This window comes from Gekko japonicus, unplaced genomic scaffold (genome assembly GCF_001447785.1).
Source record: "Gekko japonicus isolate JY-2015 unplaced genomic scaffold, Gekko_japonicus_V1.1 scaffold1395, whole genome shotgun sequence".
Lineage (NCBI taxonomy): Eukaryota > Metazoa > Chordata > Lepidosauria > Squamata > Gekkonidae > Gekko > Gekko japonicus.
In genome coordinates, this window is record NW_015161440.1 from 225,125 (window position 1) to 239,031 (window position 13,907).

Below are 13,907 nucleotides of genomic sequence, written 5' to 3' on the forward strand. Positions count from 1 at the left end.
CCCTGTGAGGGCAAGCTGTGCGGGCCCCCCCCCCCCCCCAATAGCTAGCAATCCAAAACAGTCCAGTGGAGCCTGAGCGGTGGGTATTGCCTTCTGACACACTTCCTGTGATGTCAGGGGGTGTGGCATATGCAAATAAGTTATGCTAATGTTATGCTAATGAGCTATGCTAATGAGCTCCTGCACCTCTTTTTCTACGAAATGACCCCTGAACATGAGCATCTCTGGTGAAACCAAGTCTGGGTGTCTTCTACAAGTAGCGAAAACCGAGGCGCTTCCGGTGGAGAGGAAAGTCTACCCCAAGCCAAAGCTGGTACCCAAATAAGATGCTTGGTAAACTGCGGACTGAGGCCCCTGGAAGTGGGAAGAGACGTCAAGTCACAGACAATGCCTCCCTCTAAGCCGCGGAGTCTTGTGAGCAAACATTCTGCTTTGTGAGCTCCTGGCATTAACATTGGGAGCGGGCGATTGGGCTCCTGCATAAACTAGCTTGCTCTGGAGCCATCCCTTCCTGAGCTAGGACAAAAACGTGTGAGCCGGAGGCTAAGAAACTGTGAGCTGGCTCACACTAAGTCAGCTTAAGAACATAAGAGACGCCAATGTTGGATCAAGCCAGTGGCCCATCCAGTCCAGCACTCTGTGTCACACAGTGGCCAGAAATACCAGGTGCCATCAGGAGGTCCAGCAGTGGGGCCAGGACGCTAGAAGCCCTCCCACTGTTGCCCCCCCTAGCACCAAGAAGACAGAGCATCCCTTGCCCCAGACATAAGAACATCAGAGAAGCCAGTGATGGATCAGGCCAATGGCCCATCCAGTCCAACACTCTGTGTCACACAGTGGCCAGAAATACCAGGTGCCATCAGGAGGTCCACCAGTGGGGCCAGGACATTAGAAGCCCTCCCACTGTTGACACACCCCCCCAGCACCAAGAAGACAGAGCATCCCTTGCCCCAGAGCCCCTATCTATACCTTGTAGCTAATAGCCACTGATGGAGCTTAGAGAGAAGACTGGCTCACAGGTAACTTATGATAACCCTGTAGGATTTTCAAGGCAAGAGATGAACAGCAGTGGTTTGCCACTGACTGCCTCTGTGTAGCAACCCTGGGCTTCTCTGGAGGTCTCCCATCCATGTACCAACCCGTTGAGCTTCCAGCTCACGGAAAGAGACGAACAGAGGTGGTTGGCCATGGCCTGCCTCTGCGTAGCAACCCTGGACGTCCTCAGTGGTCTCCCATCCAAGTACTAACCAGGGCCGACCCTGCTTAGCTTCCGAGATCTGACGAGACCAGGCCAGCCTGGGCCATCCAGGTCAGGATCTCTTCTCCCTTGCTCCGGATTGCAGGACTAGATCGAATGGGTGGGAATGACAAGGGAGTCGATACCGGCTAACTATCAGGAGAAGCTTCCTGACTGTCAGAGTGGTTGAGCAGTGGAGCAGACGGCCTCGGGAGGTGGCGGAGGCTCCTTCGCTGGGTGTTTTCAAGCGGAGGCTGGACGGCCATCTTTCGGGTATGTTGTAGGGCTCTCCAAGGGTCATTTCGTAGAAAAAGAGGTGCAGGAGCTCATTAGCATAGCTCATTAGCATAACATTAGCATAACTTATTTGCATATGCCACACCCCCTGACATCACGCTCCTGCAGAGTGCCGGGGGTGGGGCTAGATGACCTGCAAGGTCCGACTCTGACATTCTATGATTCTAAGCAGAGGTGGTTTGCCATTGCTTGCCTCTGCGTAGCAACCTTGGACTTCCTCGGTGGTCTCCCATCCAAGGACTAACCAGGGCCGGCCCTGCTTAGCTTCCGCGACCTGATGAGACTGATAAGGTCAGGGCGTTGAAGCCCTACAGATAGCTAAAGAACCCTGGTCGGTGTTCTCTCACTCCTGTGCGGCTTGGTCACATTCCCCACTTGATCACACGGGTGGGCCCCTCTACTTAACATGAACAGGACACCGACAGCCAGTGTTCCCTCTAAGCTGAGTCAGTGTGCGCTAGCTCACAGTTTTTTGGCCTCCGGCTCACCCAGTTTTGTCTCAGCTCAGGAAGGAGGGCTCCAGAGCAGACTCATTGATGCAGCAGCCCAATCGCTCGCTCACAACCTTAATGCCAGGAGCTCACAAAGTAGAATTTTTGCTCACAGGACTCCACAGCTTAGAGGGAGCGTTGCCTATGGCTGCCTTATATCGAGTCAGACCCTTGGGTTATTCATGCCAGTCTTGTCCACTCTGACCGGCAGTGGCTCTCCGGGGTCTCAGGCAAAGAAGGTGGTCTTTTTACGTCACCTGCTACCTGATCCTTTTCCCTCCACTTAACAGGACACCAACAGCCAGGGTTCCCTCTAAGCTGAGTCAGTGTGTGCTAGCTCACAGTGTTTTGGCCTCCGGCTCACCCGTTTTTGTCTTAGCTCAGGAAGGAGGGCTCCGGAGCAGACTCATTGATGCAGCAGCCCAATCGCTCGCTCACAACCTTAATGCCAGGAGCTCACAAAGTAGAATTTTTGCTCACAGGACTCCACAGCTTAGAGGGAGCGTTGCCTATGGCTGCCTTATATCGAGTCAGACCCTTGGGTTATTCATGCCAGTCTTGTCCACTCTGACCGGCAGTGGCTCTCCGGGGTCTCAGGCAAAGAAGGTGGTCTTTTTACGTCACCTGCTACCTGATCCTTTTAACTAGAGACGCCGGGGATTGAACCTGGGACCTTCCCAGTGCAAAAGCAGATGCTCCATCCCCTGAGGCACGGCCGATCTCATCAGCCCCTGCCCCGAGAGGCCAGGAGGGACCTGCGTGTGCGTGCACACTTACCATGTGCTCTTCTCCAGTTGCATGCTCTGGAAGCCCAGAATATCCAAGACCTTCTTTTTGGTCGCTTCATTAAATCCACTTGCAAAGTGGGAGAAAAGGAGGGGGCGGGGTGGTGGGGGGAGGAAAACACATCAGTCGTTCTTTGCAGAGATTCAGCGGCGTTTGCCTGTAGGGGTCACCGGGGCAGAGAAGCTAAAAGCTCCGCTACTCATTACGGCTTCTGCTGTGTTCCTTTAAAACAGTATATATATTTTTTTCCCCTGCGCAATTTTAAGCCGGTAGCTCTTCTTTCCTCAAAGATGGCGACGGTGCGGGGAAGGGAGAAACTAACCCTTTTTCCTTCTCTGCTGTTTTTCTCACTGGAAATCCTCACCCCTCGCTTCCCTTCACACACACCCCCTCAATCAATGGGGCGAACCTTTCTCCAGTGAGAAAGCAGCTGGGGATGAAAAGATTAAAGAAGAGAAGAAGAGATTGGATTCTTAGGTTCTTCTCAGGGGAAGGCCTCGGGCTCTCTGCCCTGTTGTTGGACCTCCAGAGGAACTGGACTAGATGGACCCTCGCTGGTCTGATCCAGCAGGGCTCTTCTGATGCCTCTTTGGCTGAAACCTCCTTCCAGCCCCCCGCAAACCCTCCCCAGCGACGTGTCCTCACCATTCACCAAGGTCTGCAGACACACAGCCAGGGACGGAATGCAAATGCCGACGGGAAGCAGTTCACACAAGGCCGAGTAGTGGTCATACCTGCAGACAGAGGCAGAGAGAGGTCAGCTGCCACACCTTGGGGGTGGTATCCTGAAGGATTTCCCACCTGCGGCTTCCAGGGATGCGATTGGGGTGGCACTCTTCCCCAAAACCCGATCACACCTCACCCGCACATGGCCTGCCTTTCGCTCGGTTTGCTGTTGTAGTGCCGGCAGCCCCTCTGGAGCTCGTGGTCTGAACGGACACCTTTGATTCCGCCCCATTCAAGCCCCCAGAGCCTGCTTTGAAGACGCTACACCCCGGAGGAGGCCGAGGGCCCAGCTGCCCTGCGTCACACAGCCCTGGTCTTGAAACCAGCACATCCCAGGCCACCTTTGCTGGACAGGGGGGTGGGGGGGATTGGTTTTGTGCCAAGCTTCTCCAACCCCGTCAGGAGCCTGTCTCGGAGACCCCTGTTCTGGTGGAAAGGCGGCATAGAAATGTTTTAAATACTTAAAAATAAATGCACCTTGCAAACGCCTCCCAAACCTTAAGCAGAGAGCCCCAGCACCTATTTTCCTGCCAGGGCCGAGTCTTGGAATGAATGCAGAAACTAAAGTGCCTCTGGGCATGCCTGGAGTGCTAAATAACCACTGAAAGGGGGGTGGGGGGATTGGTTTTGTGCCAAGCTTCTCCAACCCCGTCAGGAGCCTGTCTCGGAGACCCCTGTTCTGGTGGAAAGGCGGCATAGAAATGTTTTAAATACTTAAAAATAAATGCACCTTGCAAAAGCCTCCCAAACCTTAAGCAGAGAGCCCCAGCACCTATTTTCCTGCCAGGGCCGAGTCTTGGAATGAATGCAGAAACTAAAGTGCCTCTGGGCATGCCTAGAGTGCTAAATAACCACTGAAAGGGAGCAATGCTCCCTAAGCTGTGGAGTCTTGTGAGCAAAAAAATCTACTTTGTGAGCTGCTGGCATTAAAGTGGTGAGTGAGCCATTTGGCTACTGCATGAATTAGTTTGCTCTGGAGCCATCCTTCCTGAGCGAAGGCAAAAATGTGTGACCCCGGTTCTGGTGGAAAGGCAGCGTAGAAATGTTTTAAATACTTACAAATAAATGCACCTTGCAAAAGCCTCCCAAACCTTAAGTAGAGAGCCCCAGCACCTATTTTCCTGCCAGGGCTGAGACTTGGAATGCATGCAGGAACTAAAGTGCCTCTGGGCATGCCTGGAGTGCTAAATAACCACTGAAAGGGAGCAATGCTCCCTAAGCTGTGGAGTCTTGTGAGCAAAAATTCTACTTTGTGAGCTGCTGGCATTAAAGTGGTGAGTGAGCCGTTTGGCTACTGCATGAATTAGTTTGCTCTGGAGCCCTCCTTCCTGAGCGGAGTCAAAAACGTGTGAGCCGGAGGCTATAAAACTGTGAGCCAGCTCACACTAACTCCGATTAGGGGGAACACTGAAAGGGAGGGGGGTTTGCTGCCAAGCAGTTCTCTCTTTCTCCCTCGGAGACTGGGGAGGGGGCTTCTCTTGTGATGCCCGCCAGGTGTGGATGGCAGATCTCGAGTCCCCTGACCAGAGCCCGACACGGGGGTCTTGCCTTTGCCAGCCGGTCAGCACAATGCCCTGGAGCCTTGCGGAGGGGGTCTTGGCCATGGACCGCATGACGCTCAGCCACTGCAAGTGGTTTTGCAGGTGATGGTTTAATGGGGTCCAGGCCTGCGCGGGGCCGGTGGTGCCTTTGAAGGCGCTGGCGAACCAGATGGTCTTGAAGCCGCACTCGGCGTACTTGGAAACGTATTTCCCTGGAAGGGGGAGAGGCGAGAAAACATGGCCGAGTGAGAGCCTTCGCCTTGGGAATAAGCACAAGCCCACAGCCCTTCAGAGAGATCCCCTGGATTAACAACCTTGTGGATACACAGACACAAACACGCACTCACTCCTATTACCTATTTGTTGCGTATCAAAGTTCGGGGCGTAAAACCACAACATGGGAGACGCGTGCTTGGTGATGCCGGAGTCTGCGACACAAAAACGCACAAAAAGGAAGAAGGAAATGAGCTTCCTCAAGCAAGACAATGTTACGGACTAGAACCTTACAATCAAAAAATCAGGATGGCTATTCCAAATCAATATGTGAAGGTTGGCCTTACATAAGAAGGCTATTCCAAATCAATATGTGAAGGTTGGCCTTACATAAGAACTTAAGAGAAGCCATGTTGGATCAGGCCAATGGCCCATCCAGTCCAACACTCTGTGTCACACAGTGGCCAAAACCCAGGAGCCATCAGGAGGTCCACCAGTAGGGCCAGAACTCCAGAAGCCCTCCCACTCTTGCCCTCCCAAGCACCCAAGCACCAAGAAGACAGAGCATCACTTGCCCCAGAACAGAGGAGAAGCCATGTTGGACCAGGCCAATGGCCCATCCAGTCCAACACTCTGTGTCACACAGTGGCCAAAACCCAGGGGCCATCAGGAGGTCCACCACTGCAGCCAGAACTCCAGAAGCCTTCCCATTCTTGCTCCCCCAAGCACCAAGACAGAGCATCACTGCCCCAGACATAAGAACATAAGAGAAGCCATGTTGGATCAGGCTAACGGCCCATCCAGTCCAACACTCTGTGTCACACAGTGGCTGAAACCATCAGGAGGTCCACCAATGAGCCAGAACTCTGGAAGCCCTCCCACTGTGGCCCCCCAAGAACCAAAAATATGGAGCATCACTTGCCCCAGACTGAGAGTTCCTATCTATACCTGGTGGCTAAGAGCCAAAGATGGACCTCTGCTCCAGATGTTCATCCAGTCCCCTCTTGAAGTGGTCTGTGCTTGTAGCTGCCACCACTTCCTGCGGCAGTGAATTCCTTCTTCACCTCTGCATGCACTTGTCTCCTTTTTCATATTCCCTCTACCTCAGAGGCCTCTCTTTGGCCTTCTCCCTCATTCTTCTCCCTCTTCCCAAGCTTGTATCTTAAAGCCGCCAAGACCCCTTGCTCTTCTCCCCATCTTTCCCCGAGACTCTTGAGCCCACAGAGACAACTGGAGCAGCTCAACTAGCCGAAGAGGTCTGTCTGTTTTCCCCGACCTTCCGTGACATCAGAGCAGCTTCAACCCCCTCACTATGCAGGTGACGGAGTGAGGAGGAGATAAGAGCAGGCGGCTGAGGCTCACCTTGGATAGCCGCCACGCTGACCTTGCGGAGCATGTCGTCCCACATCAGCACCTGCAGCCCCCAGTCCTGGCCGGCCACAAAGGCTATCACCTCCCGGATGTGGTTCAGGTACATCTTGCCCACGTCGCCCGCGTTGCGGCTCAGCCAGGTCTTGGAATCCATCCCCTCCCCTAAGTGGAAGACCTGGGAAGGGAGAAACGAGGGCGGCTGCTAAAGGGTCAGCAGTGCAGGTTGTAGGCTCCGGGCAGGCCTGGAGTCAGGCACATGGGAGTGGGTCACAGGGCTGGGGGCCGAGAGCAGGCGGGACCCAGACGCACACAGGCATTGTCATCCTCAGACATGGGCTGGCGGTCAGCAGGCTCAGTACAGGGGAAGGATGGATTTCTACACGCAAAAAGGTCCAAGGGAAACAGTGGCCAGCCAAGAGTTCCCGGGAGGCTCCTAGCCGATGCTCCCTCTAAACTGTGGAGTCTTGTGAGGAAAAATCCTACTTTGTGAGCTACTTGCATTAAAGGTCTGAGCGAGTGATTTGGCTACTGCATAAAATCAGTTTGCTCTGGAGCCATCCTTCCTGAGCTAAGACAAAAGTGTGTAAGCCGGAGGTTAAAAAACTGTGAGCTAGCTCACACTAACTCAGCTTAGAGGGAACACTGCTCTGGAGCCATCCGTCCTGAGCTAAGACAAAAGTGTGTGGGCCAGAGGCTAAGAAACTGTGAGCTAGCTCACACTAACTCAGCTTAGAGGGAACAATGCTCCTAGCTCGCGTTTTCTCTCAGTCAAGTCGCCTTTCCCCCAAATTTTGTTTTCACCTCAAGGAGTTGCGATCTCTCGGGATAAATGTGTGTGTGATCCAGACATCAAGAGGCATCTGGCGGCATCGCCAAAGGCCGACTGGGGCAAAGACCCCTCGTCCCCCACGGGGGCAGTGAACTGGAGGCTCTGGTTCGCCAAAGCTTCCGTCGCCAGCCACAAACTCATTTTATTTATTATTGATTGAAACATTTTTGCAGTACCCTCTCCCTGTGGGCCAACGGTGGCGTACAATAATTGTGTCAAGCTGGGCGGCCCTGTTAGTCAATGCTCCCTCTAAGCTGTGGAGTCTTGTGAGCAAAAATTCTACTTTGTGAGCTACTGGCATTAAAGGTGTGAGCGAGCGATTTGGCTGCCGCATAAACTAGTTTGCTCTGGAGCCATCCTTCCTGAGCCAAGACAGAAATGTGTGAGCCAGAGGCTAAAAAACTGTGAGCTATTCGGAATCTTAAGCTAAGTGCACAATCTACCTGACAGCGAAAAGTTGATCTTTCTCTTGTCGGATACAAATCCTTTGGGGTCTCACATTAAGGTAGCGCTTTTTGCACGTGCTGCTAGGAAAGTTAGATCCGAGGCGGCCCTTAGAAATGTTTCATAACGTGTTACAAAATACTGATATCACGTTTTTACAATCCCAAATTGTTGTCATTTTGACATTTTAGTCGTACAATTGAGTTTGATCCTGAATGTAATGTTTTAAATCGTTAAGTACTTTTTGAATGCAATTTCGTATTGTAACGGCCAATGGCCACGTACAATAAAATCTTACAGTTACTTTGTGAGCAACGGGCATCAAAGTTGGGAGCGAGCGATTTGGCTGCTGCCTAAATCAGTCTGCTCTGGAGCCGTCCTTCCTGAGCTAGGACAAAAAAATGTGTGAGCCGGAGGCTAAAAAACTGTGAGCTCGCTCACACTATCTCAGCTTAGAGGGAACACTGGGCATCAAAGCAATGGGCATCAAAGTTGGCATCAAACAATGCAATTTTCTCTTGTCGTGGGAGTGAGCGATTTGGCTGCTGCATAAATTAGTCTGCTCTGGAGCCGTCCTTCCTGAGCTAGGACAAAAAAATGTGTGAGCCGGAGGCTAAAAAACTGTGAGCTCGCTCACACTATCTCAGCTTAGAGGGAACACTGGTGTTAGTCTGTCTGCAGCCGTGGGAAAGAGCCAGAGCCCAGGAGCACCTTCAAGACTAGCAAAACACAACAGTCCTGCAGGAAGCTCCGTGACATGGAAGGGCGCGGAGGAAGGTTGGCGAGAGGGCAGGAGGGAGAAGAGGGTTCCCCCTTACCTCGTCAGCCCCGATGTGCACCCAGCTGGAGCGCCGGTGTTTGCCCAGAACCTGGGTGAGCACGGCCTTCAGGAGGGCCAGTGTCTCGGGGACGTGGGGGTTGAAGCTGTTGGGAAAGCGCTCCACCTCCCGCAAGTGCCGGTACTTGTCGTGTTTCAGGATGAACTGTAGGAGAGAAGAGAGACGGCGAGTAAAAGAAAGGGCTGGGGGCTCTACGGCGCCCCGTGAGGAGGCTGGGCCTGGTGCGGCGGCCGCAAGAGATCTTGGAGCTAGACAAACTTCCCCCCACGATCCAATCGTCCTGTCCAAAATATCACTTAGCACACTCCATCTCTCCTCCAGCAAATTTGAAGTAGAATTTATAGTGTCCTGGTACTCACTCATTAGCTATATGGTTGAATCTGACACAATTCCAGCAAATCCTTTATACAAATCAATGATGTACTTTTGAAACTTGAACCTGAAACATTATTTGGCTTGGATCTAAGATGATGAAGAAGAAGAGGAGATTGGATTTATATCCCACCCTTCACTACCCAAAGGTGTCTCAGAGCGGCTTACAAACTCCTTTCCCTTCCCCTCCCCACCACAGACACCCTGGGAGGTAGGTGGGGCTGAGAGAGCTCTGACAGAAATGGCTCTTTTTCAAGAACAGCTCTGACAGAACTATGGCTTGCCCAAGGTCATCCAGGAGGTGCAAGTGGAGGAGTGGGGAATCAAACCCGGTTCTCTCAGATTAGAGTCTGCACACTTAACCACTACATCAAACTGGCTCTCTAAGATAAAATCTGAAGTCCCCTTGAGGACACTGATTTAAAATCGGCCTGTAAAGATATGTATTTATTATACGATTGTTGCCTTAAGAGATGTTTTGTAGTGTGTAAATACAGTTCTCTGGTGTCTTCAGTTTTTTGTAGGAGAGCCAGTTTGGTGCAGTGTTTAAGTGCGCGGACTCTAATCTGGGAGACCCCTCTCTTTTAGGGGGAGTTTACACATGGAAGGAAGGCTGAGAAAATCTCCAGAAGAACCGCAATTTGGTGCAGTGGTTAAGTGCATGGACTCTAATCGAGGAGAACCGGGTTTGATTCCCCACTCCTCCACATGCAGCTGCTGGTGTTCTCCCAGAGGTTCTCTCAGAGCTCTCCAGAGCAGTTCTCAGGAGTTCTCTCTCAGCCCCACCTACCTCACAGGTTGTCTGTTGTGGGGAGGGGAAGGGAAAGGAGATTTGTAAGCCGCTCTGAGACTCCGAGTGAAGGGCGGGGTATAAATCCAATCTCTTCTTTATTTATTTATTTATTTATTATTTACATTTTTATCCCGCCCTCCCCGGAGGCTCAGGGCGGCTAACAGGCATATAGCTAATAAAACAATAAAAACAGTACAAAATATTAAAAGTACATCACAATTTATAGCCTATCTAAAAACAAGATTATCTAAAAACAGGATGGCAGTCCTCTGAACGTCCCATTCTCGCCCATGATGCAAAGAATCTTCTTCTTCATCATCATTGTGTGATCCAAGAAATTGATGCCACTCTGCATAAATCTCATGCACAGTTGTGTCTCTTTCATCCCAACCTCGGGGGGGTCGGGTCAGGATAGAGATGGACTCATTTACAGCAACAGAAAACATCCCCTTCCCCCAAAGTAGAAGAAGACAAGAAAAGATTGGATTTATACCCCACCCCTCACTACCTGGAGCCTCAGAGCAGCTTACAATCTCCTTCCCCTTCCCCTCCCCACAACAGACACCCTGTGAGGTAGGTGGGGCTGAGAGAGCTCTCTCGAGGACTGCCCTTGAGAGAACAGCTCTGAGAGAACCTGTGACTGACCCAAGGTCACCCAGCTGGCTGCATGTGGAGGAGGAGGAGTGGGGAATCAAACCCGGTTCTCCCAGATTAGAGTCCGCTGCTCTCAACCTGTCAGACTCCTACAACAATCAGAACCAATGACTTGCTTCTTCAGAAGAGAAGTTTATTGGTACAGTATTGGCAGAGCATCTATACTTCAGCTTCTGTGTTAAGACCAGGGCTATTTTTGGGCAGGAACGCACAGGAACGGCGTTCCGGCTGGCTCCCGAGTTGGCCACGCCCAGCAGGAACTCATTAGCATAATAGGCCACACCCAACAGCAGGAACTCAATAGGATTGGCTACATTCGGGGTATGTGGCCTAACATGCAAAGAAGTTCCTGCTACCAAAAAAAAGCCCTGGATTTTGACAACAAACAAGGTAAACAGAATAAGAAGCAAAAAGAGGGTGTGGCTGGATGACCACACTTCTAGTAACATGGGGGTGTGGCCTAATGCGCCAATGAGCTGTGCTGTCAGGGGTGTGGCCTAATATGCTAATGAGTTTCTGCTGTTGGGCGTGGCCTATTATGCTAATGAGTTCCTGCTGGGCTTTTTCTACAAAAAGAGCTCTGGAAGACTAAAGCAAAAAGTGCAGGGTGGACAGATATACATGGTTCAAAAGGGTCACTGGGTGGTAGGGAGCCAATCAAGGTAAGAACAGGGGCCACCAGAATGCAACGGCCCCACGTTCCCAGAGATGATGTTACAACTAGGAACCAAGGCCAGGCACATAAAACATACAGAAAAGGTAGCATCAACAAGACAGCAAGGGAGAATTGAAACTAATGCATTCCAAGTAGCCTCCCCCTCTACACCAGCCTCTATGGCAATGAGCTGACACAACCACTGCACCAAACTGGATATCTAGGAACTTCTCTCCTCATGGTGACATTTCCCTGTAACACCACCCCCAACCGAGTACCCGTTGTACCAGTGTTGAGGAAGTCGCAGAGCAGGCCAACCCAACAACTCTCCTGCCCACCCTCTTCCCGTGACCTTCCACTTGTGTCCCCCCCACTTCTGCTCCAACCATACAAGCCACGTGCCCAGCACACACCATAGTTTTGCATGCGACGTGGCCAGGACACGTGGCAGTGGGGAAAGGGCTGGCACAGACAAAAGGCACAGCTCAGCTGCAGAGCCTCAGACAGGCTAAGGATTGGGGGGGGGAGATGCTGCCCCAAGAGGCCTCCCATTGATTTTATTTATTTATATATCAAATTTGTTAATTGCCCAATCCCTGCTATGCAGGGCTCTGGCCGATGTTTGTTTGTTGTTGTTGTTGTTCAGTCGCACGGTCGAGTCCGACTCTTCGCGACCCCATGGACCAGTTCACGCCAGGCCTTCCTGTCTTCCGCCGTCCTCTGAAGTTTCCTCAATGTTCGTTGCATCTATGACTGTCTAACCATCTCATCCTTTGCCGTCCCCGTCTTCTTAGTCTTTCCCAGCATCAGGGTCTTCTCCAGAGAGTGCTCCCTTCTCATTTGGTGGCCAAAGTATTTGAGCTTCAGTTTCCTTATCTGGCCTTCCAGGGAACAGTCAGGGTGGATTTCTTTTAGGATTGACTGATTCGATCTCCTTGCAGTCCAAGGGACTCTCAAGAGTCTTCTCCAGCACGTTAGTTCAGCAAATAGATGGCGTGTACTAATTGATCTGATTTCGGACTGCTGGCCGCTTTGGGGGCAGGGGGAGAGGAGGACGAAGCAGATATCGAAAGTAACAGGAGTGGGAAAGGGTGCCAGCTGTGATGGAGAACCGTCGCTGCCCTCAACCAAAGGCCTGGTGGAACATCTCTGCCTTACAGGCCCTGCAGAATTGCACAAGGTCCCGCAGGGCCCTGCTGGTATTTGGCAGAGGGTTCCACCAGGTTGGGGCCAGGACCGAAAAGGCCCTGGTTGAGGACAGCCGGATAGCATTAGGGCCGGGGACCACCAGCAAGTTGTTATCTGAGAGGCGTAACACTCTCCCGGGGACATAAGGGAGGAGATGGTCCTGTGTCTCCTGACTGTTCAAGGCCTCTGTAACGATTCCTTGGTTTTTTTTGTGTGTGTCTCTTTAAAAGTTTGGTTGCATGGCTGTGGTAGATAGACTAGAGTGGTTGAGAGAGGCAAGTGTGGTATGATTGGTGGTTGACAGAGAGGGGGAGGGGTTTTGGAAGTGAATCTGAGTGGATGGGTATGTGAGTCAGTCAAGAGTTTCAGTTAGATGTTGACAGTTGATGTTCAGTTAATAGTTCTGTGTTGAAGCAGTTAGAAGTGGACAGCTGCGGTTGTTCAGTGTGAAAGCTGAATGTATAGGAAAAAGTAAAGTAAAGTTTAAGTGAAGTAAAGTTAAAGGAAAGTCTGAGTGTCCTAACAGACTGGAGTGAAACAGTGAACATATATGGCATTGTGATAAACAAGTGTTACAAAGTTACATGAAAAGATCCCTGTCAGTGAGGGAAAAGATTGAGTGTGATACCAAAGCAATTGTACATCATTTACACATTACTAGTTACATTGTCTCACCCTCTTATTTAGTATTTATTTCAATAAATCCTCTTTTATTTAAGTTTATACCAGCTCTGAATGAAATACTTCCCAGGACCACATAGTTCCTCGTAAGCCTTGAACTCGGTCTACCAAACTAAAAAGAGCAACAGTAGAAGCATAAAGGTTTGGAAATCCTTAAAATTTCCTGGTGGCAGCAGAATCTACCCTGTTAAACAAAATAAAGTGAACTTTTAAATAGTCCTCCCCAATAAGGAGGACGTCACAGCCTCATATGAAAATCCAGGGACGCAGGGGTCTCCAGTTGCCCTCCCACCCCAGCAGTTCTGAGCAACCTGGCTCCAGGGTCCCCGTCCAGCCCCCAAACGCCACCCAGAGCAGCCGCTGTTGGCCGAGAGTGCCGGAGAGAGTGGGCGCTAGCCTACCTCCACGTGCCCAAAGGTCTGCACCAACGGGATCACCTCCAGCTTGTTGAGCTCGGCCAGATCTTGGATCCTCTCGATGTCTTCCTCGCTGCCAAGAGACGGGAGTGCTGGTCAGCACAGGCCAGAGCTTGGAACCAGCCAGCCAGCCTGCGGGGGTGGGGGAATTGTGCGATGCCAGCCGGAAACGGCCGGAAGGGGGCAAGGCCAGAGGCGGCTTGACTAGGAAGTGACGGCAGGTGGCAGAGCTGGGACCCAGTGGACAAGAAAAGGACCTGGATGGCTCGGGCTGGCCTGATCCCATTGGATCTCGGAAGCTAAGCAAGGTTGGCCCTGGTGAGTCCTTGGAGGGGAGACCACCAAGGAAGCCCAGGGTTGCTACGCAGAGGCAG

At 51.7% G+C, this 13,907-nt stretch overlaps 1 protein-coding gene across 1 annotated transcript; it reads right to left on the reverse strand.

The window, feature by feature from the left end:
* Positions 1-250: 250 nt before the first annotated feature.
* Positions 251-6,816, reverse strand: LOC107125589 (hexosaminidase D-like). Its single transcript, XM_015429017.1, has 5 exons — positions 6,654-6,816; positions 5,435-5,506; positions 5,062-5,290; positions 3,457-3,545; positions 251-354 (listed from the first exon to the last, which is right to left on the reverse strand). The coding sequence occupies exons 1-5, from the start codon at positions 6,814-6,816 to the stop codon at positions 251-253; spliced, it is 657 nt and encodes a 218-aa protein (XP_015284503.1).
* Between the last annotated feature and the right edge of the window lie 7,091 nt (positions 6,817-13,907).

Excerpts from the sequence above, each read along its gene's own strand:
- LOC107125589 (XM_015429017.1), bottom strand. The coding sequence starts at position 6,816 with ATGGATTCCAAGACCTGGCTGAGCCGCAACGCGGGCGACGTGGGCAAG. Across the intron at positions 5,291-5,434 it reads CTTTGATACGCAACAAATAG|GGAAATACGTTTCCAAGTAC; the intron begins GTAATAGGAGTG and ends TCCCCCTTCCAG. Across the intron at positions 355-3,456 it reads TCTGCAGACCTTGGTGAATG|GGGCCTCAGTCCGCAGTTTA; the intron begins GTGAGGACACGT and ends TCCCACTTCCAG.